Source organism: Globicephala melas, chromosome 16, assembly GCF_963455315.2.
Source record: "Globicephala melas chromosome 16, mGloMel1.2, whole genome shotgun sequence".
Lineage (NCBI taxonomy): Eukaryota > Metazoa > Chordata > Mammalia > Artiodactyla > Delphinidae > Globicephala > Globicephala melas.
Window position 1 is genome coordinate 6,285,343 of NC_083329.1, and position 22,841 is coordinate 6,308,183.

A 22,841-nucleotide genomic window follows, 5' to 3' on the forward strand; every position below is an offset into this window, starting at 1 on the left:
CACACACTCTACTTTCATGTAGAGTTCTCTGTCATTTTTTGTGTATGGGTCTTGGCCTCTGATTAGATTAAGCATTTTAGAGCTAAGTCCATGACCTAGGCTTCTGTATTCCTTTAGCTCATCGTGGGTTTTCGGTGTGTACCTGACCATTTAAGTTGAATAATAATAGAAAGAAGACAAGCCTTTAGTCAGGGATGATTGCATTAATTTCTAGTTCTGCCACCTTGGTAAAGTCAGGAGCTATTATTTCCTCATTGATAACTGGGGATAATAAAACCTGAAATGGTTGTATAGTCAAGTTGTGAGAATAGAAATGAAGTAAATGTGATTATAGATATGAATGAAAATACCGTGTATATTGCAAAGAATTTATTAAACGTAGAGGGTTGTTATTGATTCCAGCATACAGCAAACATTTATTGAGCATCCGTAGCGTGTTAGGTGCTTCCTTGGTTCCGGAGTCGCTGTTCATACAGGGACTAGGAAGTGACCAGATGGATCGTATGTGGGGGCAGGAGGGCTTCCCAAGCAGAGGAGGAGCTTTGAGCAAAGGCAGGGAGGCAGGGAGGCCAACTCTAGGCAAAAGTTCATTGTGGCTGGAGCAGAGAGAACTTAGTAGAAGGGAGTGGAAGGAAGTGAGGCTGGAGAGGCAAATGCAGGCTAAATCAGAAAGAACCTGGGAGTGACATTTTATCTTGAAGGCAATAAAAAGTACTTGAGTCAGTGACATGATCAGTTATGCATTTGAAGGAGATCCCCAGCAGCCTGTGAATGACATTGATGGAGAGCCAAAATTACATGCAGAAAAAATTGGAGATTTTGCAGTAATCCGTGAAAAAATGTTAACATTCTAAGGCGGTGTTGGTGGGAGGAGGAGGGACAGCTGAGAGAGGCGGAGTTGGTGTTGGGGAGGCGTGAAGGTGAGGGAGAAGCCAGGGCTGTCTCCCCGCTGAGGGGGGGGGACCGTTCTGTCAGTTGTTGAATCTGGAACAGGAAAGAAGGAAAGACATCTTTTTCTTTCTCAGGAGTGTAAGAAATGGGGCAGATGATGAGCTCAGTTCTGAATGTTAACTCTGAAATTGCCTGTCATCTGAGTTGGGGTGTCCCATAAGCAGTAGTTGGACATGTGTGTCTGGAACTGTAGAAAGACGTCTGGGATGAAGATAGAAATTTGGATGAAGCATTCAGTAATTGAAGTTAAAAATGTGATGAGATTCCCCAGTGAGATGGTGTGGAACGAGAAGAGGGCCAAGGATAGAACTCTGGGGTACACGGATATATCTTATAGGAGGAGCAGGGTACGGAGGAAGAACGCAAGGAGACTAAAGAGGCGGGGCCAGAAAAGTGAGCTGAAGATCTGGAAAGATTAATAAAACAGAATCCCTGCTGTTAGAGGGCTCATGTACCAGCATTCCCTGAAATGATTACAGTGGGCTGGCCAGAAAGTGCATTCGAATTTTTCCATAGCACCTATGGGAAACCCCGAACGAACTTTCTGGCCAGCCCAGTGCTTCCCTCCACCTGCCACAGAGCACAACAACACAGTTTATCAGTTTATTATTGCTTTGTTAAAGGTGATGCAAAACGGCTACCCATTGCTTTGTTCGCAAAGAACAAAACGTCCTGGTATTTGTGGTTTCTTCGTGATCTCCATTTAGAGCAGAATGTAACTCCAGGAGGTATGATAATGCCTCAAGCAAATACTGTCTTTGAAAAAAGTGGGTCAAAGTTGGCTTCGCGTGCGGTGGAGGCCCAGTAAATACGCTGACTTCCCCGGGGAGGCCGGCAGTAACCTAGTCTTGAGATTGCAGCTGTGATTGGCTCCCACCCATTTGCTCAGATACCTAACCTGACTGCACACATGAGCCAAATTAATATTTTAGCATACTTCATTAACTCTGCTTTTACTCAAATGTTACTTTTCAGAATATTATTCAGTTAAAAAAATCACCAAAGTAATATTGAAAAGCACTGAGTGACCCAGCCATTTGAAAGTCTAACCAAACCCTTGATTTACAAACTTCCATGTGGAGAGTAATATGTGATTATGACACATAAGCATTGCTTGAGCTTGGGAAGTCTTTCTGTAGATGCAAACTACCAGCAGAATGTAGGATTCTTTAACAAATTAACTGTGCAGGATTGGTTATTCAAGCTGTGTTTGGTATGAGCCAATATTGAGTTAAAAGTGAATCATTTTTCATTTGAGTATTTTTAAGTAGCTGATTAATTTGATTTGCTTACTTAAAGTCAAGACAGAGTCAACTTTAGGAGTCTAGAAATAAGGTTTTTAAAATAAGTTCTGAATTTTTACCTTACCTTGTTCAAGAAAGGTTTTAAGTAGATACTAGAAACCAGTAGGATGTGCTTTTTGGGAGCTCTGAGCCAATTAAAACAAAGGAAAGCAAAGGGGTAATCTTCTAAAAATCCCAGTAACGTTAAGTCCACTGTTTCAATTAAAATGTAACATGCCTAGGAAATAAAGTTTACATATTAGGTATTTGACTGTAACTTCATGTGGGTGATTACAACTATGTTTTTCTTCCCATAAAAGAACTGCACATTATTTGTCTTACGGTATTTTTTCCAGACCACCCTGCCTGACATTTCCCATAATATCAAGTATTTCTTCACCCCACAGTGTTGCGGTGGGAGCCCACATTCTTTAACGCAGTCAGGAAGCAGTGTGGTACGATGTCGTTATGCACACACTGTACACGTACCTGGGGTGAAGCTGAGATCAGACCACAGGACTTCAGCACCTGCTCCACCACAGATGCGCATCTCAAAGCTGAATAAATTAACTAAGCTTCTGAAGGCTTAAATTCCCTCATTTGAAAAAATGGAAATAATAAAGTCAACCCTCATGGGGTCCTTAAGAGTTTAAATGAAGTAATCCATATAAAGTGCTTAAGCACTTACAGCATCTGGCACCCAGTAAGCACTCTATAAAGGCTAATTGGTAGAATTATCATCATTATTATCGTTATCATTAGTGCTAGTCCAACTTTAGGGGTTGTACAGAACCTTTCTTTTCAAAGTGTGGTCTGCAGACCAGTGCCAGTCCACAGACTGTTACTGGTTTGCAATGAGACTAGGAGCTGGTACCAGCATGTAAATAGACTATGGCACTAATCATACTGTTTATTTCAGTTTAACAGCAAGACTTCTTCAGTGAAGGAGGCAGTGAGTTAATTTACATTCTGGTTTAAGCTCCTTATCTTGCCGCAAACAAGCACTTTGAATAGAATTGGCATGGAATACGGGACTAATGATCCCATTCTCCAAAAAAAAATAATAGCCCTTTATCCTGAAGAGTTATTATTCACTGGTAATGCCTCATTAACCTTCTTTCTTCTAAACATTATAATCATGGTTCACAAGTATATCGTTTATTATTTCAGATAATATTTATTGATCACATAATCTGTGCAAAGCCCTTTATATTGTAGACTTCGCAAGGATGGCTCCGAAACGGATCTTGACCTTAGGAAGCCTATGATAAACCTAGAGCTAGAGGACACAAAGTGAAAACCTGAGTAAATGTGTTGAGTACGTGTGCTGAGTGTTTGTGTTAGTGTTACAGCTTCATTCCAGAGGTTCCACATAGGCAGATGTCTCCTTTTGCTGAGCTGCTCCTGTAAAAGGAGAGAATTAATACCTTTATTTTTTCAGCATTTGTACTCATAATGGAGATCAGGGTTTACTTTATTAAGGTTGTGTTTTTCCTGGGAGAGTCAGAAATCTGCAACACTAGGGAATATCTTAGTTTTTAAATATAACTGACAAAAGTATAACTTTTGGGGGCTTCCCTGGTGGCGCAGTGGTTGAGAGTCCGCCTGCCGATGCAGGGGACGCGGGTTCCTACAGTATTTGGGTTCAGACTCTGGAAATTGCCAAAGAAAATATAGCTCAATAATGGTTCAAGTAGAGAGACTGAAAATATGGGGGAAAGACAGTAAGTAGTACAGATAGTTCAGTAGTTCCCTAATACTTAGGGATGTTGCCTCCTCGTACTGGTTATTTACAAGTGGCCCGAAAGATCAGGGGTCTGCTGGAGCAAGCGTGACAACGCTGTTATGTGAATCTCAGTGCAGCTCTGTGATTTTCCACACAACTCCTCAAGTCACCAAGAAAGAAACAGCTTTAATAAATGTTGCAAAAGGAGCTAATCTGTGGTTTGGGTATGTGGTTCAAGGGAAAACTCAAGAGCTGGCACAAATATTTCAGTTGATGCTTGTGGTGATTCACCAAAATTTCAGGCCATATGCCTTAAAAACAGCAGGGGTCTATTCTATATCATTAATGAAAGGGGACAGAAAAGTTACCGAAATCCAGAAACATAGCGAATTCCTGACAGAAGTGTCTCAACTCTGTTCATTCAGCAGTAGCAAGCTAACTGGAACTTTGAGGAGAGTAAAATAATGAAAGTGCAAATCTGTGCAAGAGAGATTGCGGTGGAGAGACTGAGGAGAAAGGTAGGTGGTCACGGGAGTCTGGGGATGAAAGACGAGGGAGATGGAAGGAGCAGAATCCCGAATTTTGAAGGACTTGGTCACTGATGAATCGAGGGCAACCTGGAAAGTCGAACAGCAGTATCCCTGACGTGCTAATAACATCATTCACTCATTCATTCGACAAATATTTTTTGAATGCTCTCTATGTGTCAGCTCTGCTGTAGATGTGAGGAGCAAAATAGACACATCCCTGACTCAGGGTGCTTGCAGTCTGGTGGAGGACACCAACAGTAAACAAAATAAAGAGGTAAAATAATGCAGGAAATAATAAGCTAGGAAGTGGGTTTGGGGCGCGGGGGTGTGGGTAGAAGTTCAGACAGGGCAGCCACGTGGCAGGGAAGCCCTCACAGAGTTGATGAAGATCTTTGGGAAGTAAGGGAACTGGCCATTGGGATATCTGAGGAAAGGACATTTCAGAAGGAGAGAAGAGCAGGCGTGAAGTCCCTGAGGCAGGCGTGTGCTGTGTGTTTGAGGAGTAGTGAGGGGCCACGTGGGTAGAGAAGAGGGAGCTGGGAGGGAGCCAGTGGAAACGAGGGCAGACAGGTGATGGCTGTAGGTCCCACAGGACTTGTAGATCCTATTAAGGATTGTGGCTTTTCCTTGGAGTAAGATGAAATGGGAAGCCATTAGAAATTTTTGAGCAGAGGAGACGTGAGCTGACTTGTAACGGGATCACTTTGACTCCAGGAGACTAAGGGTGGAACCAAGACCAGTCAGGAGGCTATTGCAGTAATGCAGGGGAGAGGATGGTGGCTCAGACCAGCTGTTCACAGTAGAACGTATGGGGTCCTTGATGTATTTTGAAGGTAGAGCTGACATGATCAGATGTATTAGTTTACTATTGCTCCTGTAACAAATTGCTGCAAATTTAGTGGTAATTTATTATCTTACGGTGCTTCGGTTAGAAGTCCATCACAGGATCTCACTGGGTTAAAGTCAAGGGGTCGGCAGGGCTGTGCTGCTTTCTAGACCCAGTAGGAGAGAATCCCAGCTTCTAGAGGTCACACACATCACGGCTCACGGCCCCTCCCTCCATCCTCAAAGCCAGCACGTTGCATCTCCCTGACCCTTCCTCCATGGTCATATCTCCCTCTGACTATAGCTGAGAACGGCTCTCTGAGCTTCAGATCCTTACGATTAGCTTGGACCCTCCAGGATAATCTCCCTATCCCGAGGTCCTTAACTTAATCACATCTGCAGCCCTTTTTGTCAAGCAAAGTACATATTCACAAATCCCAGGGATTAGGACGTGCACATCTTTGGAGGCTGTTATTCTGCACATCCATTGAAGGACCAGAGGTGGAATTTGAGACAAAAATGAAGAGTAACTTCAAAATTTTTGGTCTGAGCAATTAAAAGGAAGAAGATGAGAAGACCAGGTTTATGGCTTTGGGGCAAATATCAGAGCTCAGTTTTGGATACGTAAAGTTTGAAAAGCCTGTTAAATATCCAAGTTGGAGATGACAAGCAGGTAGTTGGATACGTGAGACCTGACGTTTCGGAGAGAGGATTGACAGGATGAATAAATGGGAGTCCTCCACATACGATGGCATTAAAGCCATGAAACAGGATGAGACCATGCGGGCCCTATTATAGAGAGAAAAGGGAAGAGGTCCAGAGACTAAGTGTTGGGAAATCTCCAGATCTCTGCAATTGCTAAAATGGTACATTTGAGAGTTTTGTGGGTCTGAAGAACACATTTATATTAAATTGAACATGGAGAGAAATACTGAAGAGGAGCATTGAACAGTGAAACAGTTATTCAGGACAAATTTCACAATCTTGTTTCACTTAGTCCCTTGCAAACATTTCTAGAATTACTGGACCAGAGCCAGAATATCAATGGCTAACACATAGCTTCATCTTACATCAACTTCTGATTGTTTTCTTGGTGAAGGTGGTTTCATGTTATACTAGATGTGTATTGTTTTCATAAATACTCATTGAAGAGTTGCAATAGATTGACTTCAAAGGGCCGTCTCTGACAGGTGTAATCTACAGCCTCAGGTAGCATAGCTTTGAAAAGGAGCAAATGCCAGTCTTTCAGATTTAAAATTATTGTAGTAGAATGTTGTTTATACTGATAACGGTTTTTATTAAATTTTATTTTCAGTGGCATGTAGCCTACCGTATTATGTGTTTTCCTTTATTTAGGTTAGTACTATTAAATTTGCCAAAGGCCAAGACAAGGATCTTTTGTATGTATTTAATTACATCTAGGAGAAAATCATTGGCATGACTGATGCCAGTTGCTGGATAAATGAGGAGAGGTCTGTCGTGGGAGTCGGGTGGGCTCAAAACTCAGCCACTCCCCCCTCCAAATCTGGACCTCAGTCTATATCGCAGTAAAAAGGTCCTGAGCGAACTGGAAATAGAGGTCACAGACTTCTTAGCTTTACCCTTCAGACTCATTGGATTCAGCGTAGAGCCCTTTGTGGACTCAACCATTACAAGTATTTCTGTCAAACAAGCCTAACTGGTTTCTAAATGCCAAGTAGGAGAGCAGGTTAGAGAAGCAGAGAATGGCCTCACCCGGTAAATGAGCTGACCACAGTGTGACGTGGGTACTGAATTCCCAGAGAAAGGAGGACTCTGGGGCCGCAGTCTGGCCTTTGACCCCTGTCACTTCAGGGAAATCTGCAATCATCATTGTGTTATAGGAACCAATGTATTGGTGATGCTGAGTTGTGAAGAAAGCATGAATTCTGAGTATACTCTGTTTAGTAGGCAGAAGTCTGGTTATCTGTTGCTGGAACTTGGTGGCTTATAACAGTGACCAGGTACCCTTCCCATGGTTCTTTGGGTTGACTTGGCTCCTTCTGCTGGGTGTCCTGTGGGCTGGGCCTGTGGTCATCCGGAGGCTTTACTGGGCTAGAGCATCTTCCACGGCTCACGCACATGGTTGGCGGTCTGTGCTTTCTGAAGACAGACGCCAAGCTTTGGTTTCTTCCCAGTGGCCTCTCCCCGTTCCTTGGGCATCTCACAGAATGACAGCTGGCTCCAAGGGGGAGTGTTTCAAGCATGTGAATGCCTTGGAAGTAGCCGATCGTCACTTCACTGCATTCTTGTAGTCATCCTGAGTCCCATGGCCAGCTCAGACTCAAGGGGAAAGGAAATAGGCTCCACCTCTCCGTGGGAGCAGAGAATCTGTGGTCATCTTTTAATCACCATAACAGAGAAGTAGGTGATGTATCTGTACACATTGTATGTGTTATGAAGGGGCTAGGTGAGCCTTAGATCTCTAGAAAGATGACTATTCAGAAAACGTGACTGTTCCCCCAGGATTCAAAGTGGTAAATACTTCATAAGTAAGATTTTACTTTAATTACAAGATTATTACACTTCTAATGAGTGCTATAAAATTAAGAGAAACATTTCAAGGACACATATTTGGTAAAAATAATAGCTCTGCTTTTTTGTTTGTTTTTAAGTTAAAACAATTCAGAAATAGTACCTAAGGCAATCATTGGTCATTACAGTAATTTAATTTACATGTACGATGAGATCCCTTGGAAGGGATTCTAATCAGAACAAAACAAAAATTGAATATAACACTAAATGTCAGCTTTTCTTAAGCAGTAGAATTTTCTGATTCTTGGATACCGTGTCAAAGTCAGCTTGTCCTGTGATCTCAGGCTATTGTGTTTTTGGAGCTTTTCTGTGGATGTGGTCTCAGCCATGGGGCAGTGAAGAATTGTAGAGTTAATCCATGTTGCATTTGTGTTATCACAACATTATAATTCCATTATAATTTTGAAACAATGGCTTTTAGAATGAATTTTGAAGAACTCTACCTTCATAGAGCTAAAACGTCCTTTCCCTGCTCTGGTTTCTCCCTCTTTTGGCCTATTTGTGTGTGACTTTTTAAAAATTCTATCCCACTCTTCGTCCTACCCCTAAAGTAAGTGGGTGTCCAGTGCCTAGTTTATTAATTTAAGCCCTGAAAAGGCACTCAGCGCATGTTTCTTAAGTGATTAACTGTTTCCTTGGAGCCTGGCTTGACCAATGGAGGAGGGTTTTTTTTTATTACTTATGATTAGGAGCTAGCCGTTTGAGCCCGCTAACTCTGACAATCTAAAGCAATAATTCCGGGACTTCCCTGGTGGTCCAGTGGCTAAGACTTCTCACTCCCAGTGCAGGGGGCCCGGGTTTGATCCCTGGTCAGGGAACTAGATCCCACACGCCACAACTAAGAATTCGCACACCACAACTAAGAGTTCGCACCCCGCAACTAAGAGTTCACACACCATAACTAAAAGAAAAAGATACTGCAACTAAAAAAAAAAAAGATCCTGCATGCCGCAACTAAGACCCAGCACAGCCAAATAAATTTAAAAAATAATAAATTTGAAAAAAAATTTAAAAAGGAAGTTAAAAAAATAAAGTGGTGTGTTATACATTAAAAAAAAGCAATAGTTCTAATAAATGGGGTGCTGTAAAAAGAGTGATCTGAGTGACAAGATATCATGAAATGTATTTTATTATTTGTTCTTTTATACTCAAGTTTTTCTGTCTTTTTAGTTTTCCCTTGATTAATGTGAAAAGGTGCTTATTTCCAGCAATACTGATTAGAGTTTTAAAAAATCACCAGTGATTGCAAAAGGAAGGACCCCTTACCTGACACGTAGGGAGTGTTACTAGCATAAATTTTACTTTTTCTTAGGCAATTTTTCACTTCTTCATTTAAATTAAATGTATTTTATTGCCTCTTGAATATGACATACTGGGCCGAGGACCCAGGAATCTCGAGAAATATGCTTGAGATTTATGGTTTAATTAAGCAAACAAAGACCTCATTAACAAAAGCTGGCCATAGCCTCAGATGGAAAAATATAAGCAACCCGCTCACTTGACTCTGTAAACTGGCACAAGCAAATGTAAAATGAAGTATTTTTTTAAAATATTCTTCTTTAAACTAGAGGAGTTCTTAATACTAAATAAATAAACAGTAGACTCTTGTAGCCAGTGTTGGCGAACACTCCCCAAGCCCTCACAGTTTTCCCTTTTATAGGGTCTGGCATCTCTTTTGTAGTGGGATTAGTGACCACGTGATCGAGGCTCACACTCACAATGTCCCCCTGTTGCTTTCTATTCACTGTCAATCAAGATGCAGGGACCTGTGATAGAGGCGGATCAGGCAGAGAGCACCAGGTCCAGTGTGGAATTGTTTTCCAAACTGGCCAGGAAAAAATTGCAGCCAACCAGACTTTAAGAATTAACCTATATTATTCCTGGCCTTTTAAACAGACAGCAGAAATAAAAGACAGTAACCAGTTAACAGGAAGAATCGTGCTTTTATTTTTGAATGCGTATGCTTTTTCTTTTGAACATCTTGTATGTATATGTAGCTGATTTTCCTTCTTTTTTTTTGTTTGTGTTTAGCGTGGTTTATTGACAATCATTTGACGTGCTGAAGAGTGCTGGGGAGCCAGCATAGTAGCTCATGCAGCAAAGAAGAACAGATGCAGATTTGAGGAATTCAGCTTGTAAAACCTTGAACTGAAGGCCTAGACATTGGGACATCTGAGTTTGTATATGTGCACTTTCAACCCTATGTGCAGTGGGTTATTGTAGGAGAATGCCAGCTGCTTAAGCTCACTTGGACAAGATGGAAGAAGAAGAACTGGAATGTCCAAACTCTTCCTCTGAAAAACGCTATTTTCCTGAATCCCTCGATTCCAGTGAGGGGAATGAGGAGGGGATTTTGGCCTGTGAGGATCTGGAACTTAACCCTTTCGATGGATTGCCATATTCATCACGTTATTATAAACTTCTGAAAGAAAGAGAAGATCTTCCAATATGGAAGGAAAAATACTCCTTTATGGAGAATCTGCTTCAAAGTCAAATTGTGATCGTTTCAGGAGATGCTAAATGTGGCAAGAGCTCTCAGGTGAGTAGCCACTACAAAAAAGCATTTACTTTGTGTGTTGTACTTTTGTATTACTTAAATAATCACAGTGTCACAGCATAGTGTTCTGTTTTAATAATGATATTATCTAAACCAAAAAACAAAACAAAAAAGAGCATTAGCAATTCAGGCACAACAGTTAAGTTACTTCCCTACATTTCTTTATGAAAGCCAGCTGAATAAAAGTTAATACGTAGGTGGATATTAATTGTGTTTATTGTACCACTGAATGTTCTTTAGAATAGCAGAGAAACCTATTCAAATTATTTTGTTGTGCATGTTATATTTTAAAAGATGTGATAGATGTTATTTGCCTGCCACAGGTTTGGGGATTAACTGCCATGTTTACATGTCCAGCAGTCTGATAATCAGGATGTGTGGATATGCTTATTGGTGAAGTTGGCTAAGTTACAGAAAGTCAGAAGCACAAGGAAGTTCTTATTTTCCAGACTGTAAGAAATAACCGAGTGGCCAAATATGATCCAGGCCTAGAGCCACACACTTCAGGATCTAAAAAGGAGGAAAGAATTAGGATAGACAGCTAATGACTATTTACTGGCCAGTTTATTGTTGTCATATTTGAACTTGAAGTTTGATTTGAGTGAGATCTCTATTTTACACTTAAATTGTAAAGCAAGCAGTAAGTATTTTTATTATGAAATTCATTTGTAGGTTCTCATGATGTGAGAATTATAGAGTAGACCACAGAGATAATCTGATAGAACCCCTTCATTTTTCAGATGATGAAACCCTGGCCCAGAGGGGTTTGATAATTTGTCTAACGAATGTCACATAACTTTCTGAGCTGGAATTCTAAGAACTCTTTCTACTATACTTTGCTGCTTTAAGGTTTTTATTACCTCTGGGGCTTACTTGTTCTAAATGGAACTTGAAGAGGGGTGAAATGGACAACAGGTTTTTTTTTTCTTTAATCTTGTTTATAGCTGCCAATATCAAGGGTTTATTATGATTTTCTATTTGTTGTGATGAGTTGTTGCTACAATGAATGATTTAGTTTGTCATAAGAAGCTAAGGATGAAAACTGAAGGAGTATAATTTTCCTGGTTTCTGTGGACAAGTGGCAAGTTAAAAATTACTTAGGGGCTTCCCTGGTGGCGCAGTGGTTAAGAATCTGCCTGCCAATGCAGGAAACACAGGTTCGAGCCCTGGTCTGGGAAGATCCCACATGCCACGGAGCAACTAAGCCCGTGTGCCACAACTACTGAGCCTGTGCTCTAGAGCCCGCGAGCCACAACACTGAAGCCTGTGTGCCACAACTACTGAAGCCCACGGGCCTAGAGCCCATGTCCCGCAATGAAGAGTAGCCGCCACTCGCCACAACTAGAGAAAGCCCGCGCACAGCAACGAAGACCCAACGCAGCCAAAAAAAAAAAATGGAAGTTTTTATTTTGCAATAATTTCAGACTTACAAAATGTTGCAAAAATAGTACAAAGATTTTCCACATATAGTTCACCCAGATTCCACCAAAGTTAACATTTTACCACACGTGCTTTATTGTTCTCTCTCCATACACACACACTGATTTTTATTCTGAACATTTTAAGAGTCAGTTGATGATATGATATCCTTTACCTCCAAATACTTCAGCAATATCTACTAAAACAGGGCTAGCCACAACATAATTACCAAAATCTAACTTATAACATTCAAATTTCATCAGTTTGCCCACTAAGGACCTTTGTCATTAAAAAAAAAAATTCTAGTCCAGAATCCAATCCAAAGTTACATTGCATTTCCTTGTCATTTCTCCTTAATCACCTTTGATCTGAAGCGGCTTCTCAGTCTTTCCTTGTCCTTCATGACCACAACATTTTTGAAGAGTACACGTTGGCTATTTCGTACAACATCCCTCAGTTTGAATCTGTCTGGTGTTTCCTTTGGATTAGATTCCAATTTTGCGTTTGTGGCAGGAAGAGCACAGAAGTGCTATGTGTCCTCCTCGGGGCATCGTAGCAGGAGACAGAAGATTTTTCCCATGACTGGTGATGTTAACTTTGATAACTTGGTAAGGTGGTGACTGTCTTGATCTCTATCGTCAAGTTACAATTCCCCCCCTATCATTTAAGAGATATGGGGAGATACTTGGAGGCTACGTAGAGTCTGCTTCTTGTCGTGCCTCCAGCTACTAATTTTAGCATCCTTGGACGATTCTTACCTTTGACGTTATTACACAGTAGTAACCAAATGGTGATTTTTCTATTTCTGAAATTCCTTCTATTGATACATTTAATATTTGGAATTCTTCTGTAAAACTGAGCTTTTTCTTCTTCCTTATTTATTTATTCATTTATTTATGTCAGTGTGGACTCATGAATTCTTATTTTATTCTGTAGGTGATAATTCATTACTAAGCCCGTTTATTTTGTTGCTCAAATCGTCCCCCATGTGGCCTATGGGAACCCCTTCAGGATGCCTTCTGTGTTCTTTTGACATCATTCTCTGAGCATTTCTTTGCTTTCTGGCCCAGTAAGATGTTATAGGCTCATCTAGTATGTTCCCTGCTCCAGTCTTGGAAACAGCCATTTTTCTCAAGGAGCCCTGGTGGTTCATTTTAGTGGGAATTGTATTTAAAAACCAGGAGATGGGTGCTAAGTGCCCGTTGGCCATTGACTTGTCAGTTGCTTCTAGGCCCTCCTGCTTCTCCTTCCATCTCTCTAGCTCTTTCAATTTCTGTCTTTCTCTGTTGCTCTCTATTTCTCTGTATTTCTTTCTCTATGTATATTTCTGTTTTATCTTTATCTCTGTCTCTCTATTTTTAAAACCATGGGTTCCTACTGATGCCTCTGATTCCAGTTCAGCTGTACAGCGTTCATTCTAGCCTTCCCCACTTCCATATTTGTAACTCCTTTCTCTAACTATGAGAAACTTAGCACCCATTATTCATAATATCTTTACTTGTTCAATCTTAGAATGCTCAAAATTTAGTTTCAGAATTGCTAACCCACACTATTGTTTAAACAAAAAATTTTTTTAATATATACTCCTTGAGTTTTCTTTTAGAATTTGTGATCTTAAAGGGCCAGAATTGTTGTCATGTAATATGTTATGTTAATACCTAGCAATGGTTTCTCTTGTCATCTCTAACTTCTTGATCATTTTAATAAATCATGCTTGTTTCTGTTAAGTGTGAAGGCGGTATGTATCTTCAGGGTAGGAGAAATCAAATTCTAAACCAATTTAAATAATGGGAGCATCAGTTGTTTTCTTAATTCTGGAAACAACTTGGTTATTTTTTAAAGAGCTTCTAAGACTATTTTCTTTTTCCTCAGCATTTTAAACCTTTCAAAGAAAAGTCTGTCTTTAGGCCCAAGCCTTCCCAAGAGGACCACAGTGTTTTGCTGGATCCCAAAATCCCGCCTCTCTTTAGTGCAGATGGTATGGGGGCTGTTTTGTGACTGCCCTCTGGAAAAGAGGACGACTTTTCATACATTTATAGAGCTGCTTCTTGTTACCTTTTTGGGGGCAGATTTATGAAAAAGCCTAAAAGACAATGAAATATTTTAGAACCATCTATTTACTTCCTTGTCCTGAAATTTCCCCCGAAATGCTTGGGTCAGTGAGCTGAATAAGCATGACGTGCCTGAGCTTTAGCCTAAATTCAGAAGCTGGCTGGTCTAGAACAACTGCACCTTATTAGCTGAGTAACTTACTCCGCATTTTCTGCTGGCGGAGTCTACCTGTGTTCACTCAAGAGGTATACAAATTACGGTATCCAGGGACACGTGACCTTTAATGCGGAAGGGGACCCACTCCTCAGGAATGAGTTCCGGCGTCTGGCTCCCATCGGGCAGCTTCGTGCGCCCTGCAGGAACGTTGCTGTGGAGATTCATGCCTTTGGGTGAATCGCTGGACCGTATGGTTCCTCTCAGCTTTGGATTTCGTGATTCTGGTTCTTAAATAAAAGTGAGTGATTGGGACCTTGGCACAGCCACGCTCTGGGTGGCCCAGAAGAGGAATCAGTCACCATGGGCAGGCTGGGGACATAAAACGAGGGCTTGAGGGCCTTTGGGACTAGAATTTGTTTAACTGTAGTGGCGTTGTGTCTCACAGATGACTTGTGTCTCGCGTCCTTTACTTGTACATCCGCTAGAGGAGGGGACGCAATCTCTAGACGTGGACGGAGGGGCAGGAGGTTCCACACCAGTGTGGCTCACGTGGCTGTCCTGCTGCTGCGGGGGCAGCAATGAGACTGCTCCGCTGCCCTCCTGGTTCTGATCTGGACCAGCCGAGGATCCTGGGCCCCAGCCTCCCAGAGGCCAGCAGCCCAGCCTCCTGCCTGTTGCCCGGGGTGGGGATGGAGCGTCCTGGCTTCGCGTTCCGGATCTGTACAATTTGTAGAGCTCCGGTTACGAAGTCAAGCTGGCGAAGCCTTGATGTAGATTAGGTTTTGGTTACTCGGAGGACCCCTCTTACCTACTCTCGTAGCGGCAGATGGGCCAGAGTCCTGGTGATTTGCTTGCAGGGAGGAGATAAGAGCCAGGACCCGGGCGCGCTCTGTCAGCGTCTGCGCCTGATTGTGCGACCCGGAGCCGGCTTCACCGCTCAGGCTTCAGCACGTGTGGCACGTCACACAGTCCAGAAAACTGGATTGAGAGAATGTGAAAAAGTTGTTGGATGAGTTCAGAATGAAAATATTTGAAGTTGTGTTTCCTAGTAGGGAAATTTTCTAGACCAAATATATAAATGTGGGTGTTATCTGTTGCTGAAAGGCCCAGGTAAATTTGTAAATAGGTTTGTTTTTTTCAGTTATAAAAGAACAGTTTTCTGTTTTGTTCACCAAATTGCACACCTTTTGCTAAGTACTAAAGTATGTTCTAGATGCCTGGGGGGTGCGTACCTTCCAAAGAGAAACCTTAGAGAGAGACATGAAATCTCAAGGCATATAATGCATTGGTGAGAAGGGTAAGGTACTGCTGGGACAAAGAAAAAGCCACTCCCGGAGGAGAATCAGAGTCAGGGCGCAGAATGGTACGGTATTTGCTATCAGTGCAGAGAATGCAACAGCTCCCTGTGAAGCTGGAATCTTAGTGCCGCTTGAAATTATGAAATGTTCACATTTCTGGCATTTGCTGAATCATAATTCTTTTCAGCCGATACTTTGCGAAGGCATCAAACTTCACCGCGTGCCTCAGCTTGCTTGGGGTGATTCGGAAGGTTGCTGAAGCACAGAAGTTGTTATAATTAGGAGAGATGATTTCATGTGTCTCTCCTTTTTGTTCAGAGACGACCCTTTCAGTTTGCATTTGCATCACTTACTGTCGTCATCCATGTGTGACTTACTGAAAGGGGCAGTACGTCGTACACAGTCAGAGCTGCGTGGGGTGGGTGCTCTGCAATTAGTTGTGACTTGTGCTCAACTTTCAGCTTGGCTGTGTCAGCAGACATCCCTACATTAAGCCCAAGATGCATGTGTTCAGTCTTTCGCTGGTGATTTGAATTGATGGCTAGAAGAGCTGTCCCATTTCTGAATTATTTTCTTTGCCTCATAGGTGAAATCATTTGCTCTATTGTGGAGGAGGGCAAAAAGAACAGTGAGGGCTGTTGGATTGTTTATATTTATTGCACTGCCAGGCCTATATGATGTTTATAACATTATAAACATACTGTAATAGTCTAATCTTGCAGAATTTGTTTATGTGAGTAAATAGAAATAAATGAAATGCACTCAGAAAACAAAGTCGGAACCTTGGGAACGTGGCCCATAATCATCTGAATCATGTAGAATTCTAGAGTTTGAAAGCAGCTATCCTGGATCTTAGAATAATAACCAGACTGAGTATATCCAGGTGTTTTAGTGAAACTGAATGGTGTCATTTCAGCAGCAATTCTAGCTGTGTAAAATAGTGCCCGCTGTCATCGTAGTACTGTCCCCTGACATTGCTATTAGGCTAGAAAGAGTAGTAAAAAGCATTGACAGTTGAGAACCCGATGGCTTCTATTACTACCTTTGTATAAAGATGCTCGGAAGCAACCGTGGCCTGGCGGAAATTACGCCAGATGAGAAATTGGAAGATTTGCGTAGGTTGTGGCTGGGCTGTTTACTGGCAGGATGACTGGGGCAAGTAACCCTTCTAAGACTTTCCTTGTGTGTAAAATGAGGCCGTGGCCTACGTGCCTGCCATTCCTTTCAGCTCTGAAATTCTAGGACTTCTGTGTGTATCTCTAGCTTTGGCCCCTCACTTAGGCTCCTGGCCTGTTTTGCAGTTGATCTCAGGCTGGCTACACCTGGATGTCCTCCCATCAAGATGACCTTAACCCTGACCACTTTCCCAGCTCTCCTGAAGGTTCTCTCCCTCCCCTTGAACACTTCGCTCCCCCCAGAAGCACTTTATGCTACTGTTTAGCTTCATTCATTCATTCTATTTTATTTTACTTTTAAATTTCTGGTTGTTAACGACGCCATTGCCCTAGTATTTTAAGTCAGAGATCTTAAAATATTTGTTTCTTCTTATGCATAATTAGTCTGCTAGTGAGTACTGTTCATTCTTCCTTAGAAATAAATGTCCCTTGGTTTTATTACTTCTCTCCCATGTTAAGTCCTGAGTCTAAGCCTTTCTCTCCCTTCTTTTCAATTATTCTAATGTCTTCATCCATCCTTCCATCCAGATATTTATTATCTCTCTTATGTGTCAGGTCCTCTATTAAGTATTGGGGGAAATATGAACCACGCATGTCCACCTTAAGGATCTTCCACTCTAGTGGGGAGACAAAAATTCAAACAGTTTTAATATAATTTCTCACAAAAGTGTCATTTGAGGTCTCAGCTAAGGACCTAGATATGAAGGGAATAGGGAATCGGGTTAAAAAGTAAGGATTTGACAAGGATAAAAAATAACTTCCTAGGGAATGAGGGAGATAGAAACTTTTATGTGAATTCCCAGTTAGGTGTGATTGTGAAGCAATTCAAGGTAGAATATATCGAATCATAGAATTTAAAAATATTTCTGGAAAATGTAAGAAATTAATTTGTTCATTTAACAAATATTTATTGAATAAACTTATTTAAGATTATTTGGTGACCAAGACAGATCTCTGTTCTCCCAGAGCTCATAGTCTAGTGGGGTGAACAGACCTGCACTGGAACAGACCAGCAACTGCAGGAAGTGTGGTCCATGGTCCATGCCATGGTTGTCAGGAAGTACACTGTGGGGTCTCCTTCCTGGTGGGGGGTGGAGGGGAGGTATCGCAGCAAGCCTTGGGGAGAAAATGGCACAGGAGCTCAGACTTGAAGGGTAGGTCTCATCCGTTCAACCCATTTTACAGGAAAGGAAACTGAAGCTTAGAGAAATGGTGATTTACAAATAACAACCTAATGGCACACCAGGTCTAGAACTCCTGACTTTGGTCACTTGTGATATACCTTGATTCCAGATTTCCTGAGTATAGTGTGTTAAATGTTCATCTTTCATACAACAAAGTTATTGAGGAAATAATTGCTGGTTAGTTTTCAACCTGTTGACAAGGCGGACACTCATCTTGAAATAGAGGAACTACGTTTACACTTTTAATCATCGGGAATCTGCAGTCCGCAGCAGGTGTTCATTTTGCAGTTACTTGATTGCTAGTAAGTTATGTTTATTTTTCAAGTTATAGTATTAAAATCTAAGAATTCGGGCTTCCCTGGTGGCACAGTGGTTGGGAATCTGCCTGCCAATGCAGGGGACACGGGTTTGAGGCCTGGTGCAGGAAGATCCCACATGCCGCGGAGCAACTAAGCCCATTTACCACAACTACTGAGCTCGCATGCCACAACTACTGAAGCCCGTGCACCTAGAGCCCATGCTCTGCAACAAGAGAAGCCACCGCAACAAGAAGCCCGCTCGCCGCAACTAGAGAAAGCCCATGTACAGCAAGGAAGACCCAACGCAGCCAAAAATAAATAAATAAATTTTTTTAAAAATCTAAGAATTCCACGATGGGTCTAGTAAATAGCAAATCTGAAGATAATTAAAAATGCTGAAACTTTTAAATACCTTGGATCTGTTTAAAAACACTCAGAATGATTTGTTTTAAAAATACATGTAACAAAGCATAACTTACTGACAGTGCCCTAAGATTCCAGCATACAAATGAATTCAGTACTTTCTACTATAATAATTCTTATGCAAATGAACTATTTAAAATCAATTGAACCATAATACATTTTCAGTAAAAGGATTTAAAAATAAATAACTCAAGAGCAGTCTTGGAATTGGCTCTTTCCAAATCTGGATGGATTGGTTAATTATCTCACTGAGCTTAGTTTTCATTGTATTTAGATGATAAATGCCAGTGTATTTTAGCTTTTATTGCCAGGGAAATGTAAAGTAGGCTTATCTGGTTACTTTGTTATGGTCATTTAGATTTAAATGTAAATGTTTTAATTTTGAGCTACTATTTTTCATCTAAATGCTATTTAATATTTATATTGCTTAAAGCATAGAAGTTGATACCAGGGCTTCCCTGGTGGCGCAGTGGTTGAGAGTCCGCCTGCCGATGCAGGAGACGCGGGTTCGTGCCCCGGTCCGGGAAGATCCCACATGCTGCGGAGCAGCTGGGCACATGAGCCATGGCTGCTGAGCCTGTGCGTCCAGAGCCTGTGCTCCGCAACGGGAGAGGCCACAGCAGTGAGATGCCCGCGTACCGCAAAAAAAAAAAAAAAAAAGTTGCTACCAGAAGCCATATCTTTGATGGTGCTTTCTTTTAACCAGAAAGAAAATAGTAATCTTAAATACATTAGTCTTTTCAGAACAGCTGAGGTTAAAAGAATTTTTTTTACTTTGCCTTTTATTTTTATCTTCCTTTTTTTTCATCTAGGAGTCTAACTTCTACAGTCCCTGCTAACTCCTGTTTATTCCTAACTTTATTTACTAGTACTAACTCTATGCATAAACACAGATTCTTCAGTTTCACCAACTAAGCTGTAATGCAGCCCACCAGTGATTCACTGGTGGAAGAAAACAACTCATTTATAAGATGAACCCTTGGAGGTTTTTTGGTGGTGGTGGTGGTGTTTTCCTAGCGGGGCTGATCCTGTCTCATTTGTCCCCGTTAAAGGTTCCTCAGTGGTGTGCTGAATATTGCCTTTCCATCCACTACCAGCACGGGGGCGTGGTGTGCACACAGGTCCACAAGCAGACTGTGGTCCAGCTCGCCCTCCGGGTGGCAGACGAAATGGATGTTAACATCGGTCATGAAGTCGGCTACATGATTCCTTTTGAGAACTGCTGCACCAGTGAAACGATCTTGAGGTTGGTTTGGGGGGCTTTCATCTGCTGTACCTGATGACTCCTGGCTTGTCCTCTGCGATCCTAGAAGAGCATATTCTTGCGTTCTCTGCTTTACACACCTGTAACGTGTGATCATAGTAACTCGTCTCTCTGTCACCAGCCTGACATGCACCAGTCATTTTCCCACCTTGGCACCGTCAGGGATTCCTTGTCTAAACTTCTTCCGTATCTCCCCATAATCCTCAGGAAAAAGTCATGACTTGTTAGGTTGGCCCCAAAGACCTTCAACCTGTGCTTCTGGAGCTCCGCCTCATAGTGGGTCCATATGCGTTGTCTGTGTGCCAGCTGTGTCGACACACGTGGTTCTCTGTGTGCCATGTGCCTTGACACATGGTCTTCCCTCCACATGGAATGTCTGTGCCTCTTCCGGGCTTGGCTAATTCCTCCCCGTCATACAAGATCCCATGCAGAGGTCACCTGCTCCAGGAAAGCTTCCCTGACCCTCCGTAGTGTAAATTAGAAAACTCTCTGCTGGGCTTCTGTAAAACTTGGTCTCGGCCTTCATCATGGCAGTGTAGGTCAATGTTTTTCAAACTCTAGTTTTGAGATTCTTACAGGTTCCAAGGACCTTTCTCAGTAGCTACCACAGTTCTGAGATTTCCTTTCCACAGTGGTTTCCAAGAGCTTAACAGAAGGAAAAAGAGAAGTGGAAAAAATCACTGCTCTGGGCCAGTTTCTCAAGCAGTTTTCTATCATAGCCATCATTGAAAGTGAGAGTATCTTATGGCACCTTAAGGAAATGGTCAAAGCTGCTTGCAGCCAAAGATGACCATCTCAAGGGCTTCAGCTGTCCCAGGCACTGCCTGACTGCCCCAAGGTCTGAGGAGACAAGTGTCTCAGCCTCAGTGTATCTGCGTGTCTCTAACCCACTTGTGGGGCACACCAGAGTGCCCTGGCACATCACTGGGGATGTCCTACGCTAGTGTAACAGGGATGCTATGACAGAGCATAGCAGAGTACAGTATAGCACAGCACAGCATAGCACAGTACAGTATAGCAGGGATGGTTTTTGCATACTCGTATCCCCGGCATCGGACATGCTTGTCCCAGGGAGGACGTTTAACACACTTGATAACAGAAGGAAAGACGAGTGCCTGGTCCCAGCTGGCTGCTGCAGACTCTGGTGCAGTTCTTCTCCCATTCAGAAAGCCTGTGTAACTCATTTGGTTTGTAGTAAGCTGCTTTTAACATTTTTCAAACGTTATCTTCAAAAATAGAGGACCTCGGGCTTCAGGCTGGTGTTAAACCATAGGGAAGCTTTCGATCAGTAGCACTATGACTTGAACTTCTTGAATGTATGTAACCTTCTGTTATTCTAGCCGTGATGTCCCCGAGTCACTGTATATGTTTATAAATTATTTATTATGCAAATGGTCCAATAGTGATACAGATAAACGTAAAAACCTCCCTGCTTTTGGGAACTCACAGACTAGTTGGAGAGTTGGACAGGACAGGACATGCAACCCTGACCGGGTGAAGGATCCCCACGCCTAGCAGATTCATTCTTCATCCTCTACATTTTGAAGTGACCTCTCCAGTGGTCATGGTTTTAATTAAAGGATGGACTAGACTTTGGAAACCTGAACTAGACTTTCAAACCTTTTGAAAAGGACTCTTGGATGTAGTCACTTTTAAAATGAAATCTTATGATGTTTTTATCTTATTGATATGGATCGTGTGCATATACATACTTTTTTTTTTTTAGAAAGTCATAGAGGTAAATAATTGTGGAGTAAAGCAATCATGTTGTCAGAGTAGGTCAAAGACACATCTCACCTTTTTAAGCATCTCTTATGTGTTGGGACTTGGCTTTCATTGCTTTATGGTGAAAACCCTGCAAGCATTCAATCCTAGCAGCCAAAGGAAGGACTACAGTTTCTGTTGAAAATTTTTTTTAGCTCTTATCTGCATGTAGCGTTCCTTTCTTAATGTAGAAAATAGCCTTCAGGTGTGGAGGAGCTGAACCGCAGGTACACCTTAGAAGGTGGAGGGAAACTAGCAGCCTCCTTTGGCCACTGCGGGTTCTGGTTCCTTCTGCCTCTGCCGGGCTGCCCGGCCGTCTCATCTTTACTTTACAGTCACTCTTGTTGCTGGGATGCTGCACTTTCCACCCTGACATCCCCCAACCAGTGCAAGAGTCAGCAGATGGTCTGATTTATTGCTACCAGTGTTTGAGTTTCAGCAAAGGGGCCAAAGGTAGTGAAAAGCTCTATATGATCAGAGAAAAGAAAGTCGTCCCTTATTTTCCTCCTAATGCTCTGTGCTCTGAAGAGCAGGCGGCGTGGCTGTAAAATGAGTGTCTCAGCCACCCACCCACCTGTCACCTTGCACAAGTCCCCCAGCCTCTCTGCTTACGCTTCCTCATCTGTGAAACGCGGTGGTTGACACACCAGCTCGCAGGGTTGTTGTGAGGACTCGGAGCTGCTGCCCGCGACTGGTGTATGGGAGCGCGATGCATCTGTTAGCGATTTGGGTGATTTGGGTGAAAAGGTAAATTCCGGCTGCGTTCATTTCCTTGGAGACACATGCTAGCCATAATTTTTGATAAGCTCAGATTGAATAGCTATTTAAATAAGAGGATCTAAGGATGGCTGTTGATCATAGAAGGTAGTGTTCTGTGTTTGATATTGTCTTTTTCATTTTCTTTGTAACTCCTTAGCATCTAGTCTGTTGGGTACGTAATAGGTACTTACTAAATATAATCTTTATGCCACTACCATTTTTCTGGATTCTATATAGAACAGCTTAGTTCTTCTTTAAGCTTTTTTCTGGCCTTTTTCAAAACAGTGGATACCCGAATATTATATACCTAAAATAGTCTTTCTGAACTAGATATCACAATATCTTGTGGAAGTGACATACATTTCAAATATGAACCCTCTAGAACACTGAATTTTTTAGAAATTACTCAAATTTTTAAGGTCAACTTCAATACATATAATTTCAGAAAATATTAATAGAACTTTCCTATATTCTTAGCTTTCAAAATTTCAGTCTTAAGAATTTAGAATATAAATTACATTTCCAGGGACTTCCCTGGTGGCGCAGTGGTTAGGAATCTGCCTGCCAATGCAGGGGACATGGGTTCGAGCCCTGGTCTGGGAGGATCCCACATGCTGCGGAGC

General features: G+C 42.0%; 1 protein-coding gene across 4 annotated transcripts in view; it reads left to right on the plus strand.

The window, feature by feature from the left end:
• Positions 1–22,841, plus strand: part of DHX32 (DEAH-box helicase 32 (putative)) — a 51,638-nt gene that overhangs the window by 3,384 nt on the left and 25,413 nt on the right. For 2 of the 4 annotated variants that reach the window (XM_060286159.1, XM_030832052.2), the window contains exons 2-3: positions 9,900–10,407; positions 19,484–19,677. In XM_060286159.1, coding sequence (XP_060142142.1) covers positions 10,126–10,407; positions 19,484–19,677 — 476 coding nt within the window. In that variant the 5' untranslated portion in view covers positions 9,900–10,125. Of the gene's footprint in view, positions 1–4,385; positions 4,479–9,899; positions 10,408–19,483; positions 19,678–22,841 lie in introns of those variants that run through there. The other 2 variants (XM_060286160.1, XM_060286161.1) reach the window with 2 other exon arrangements.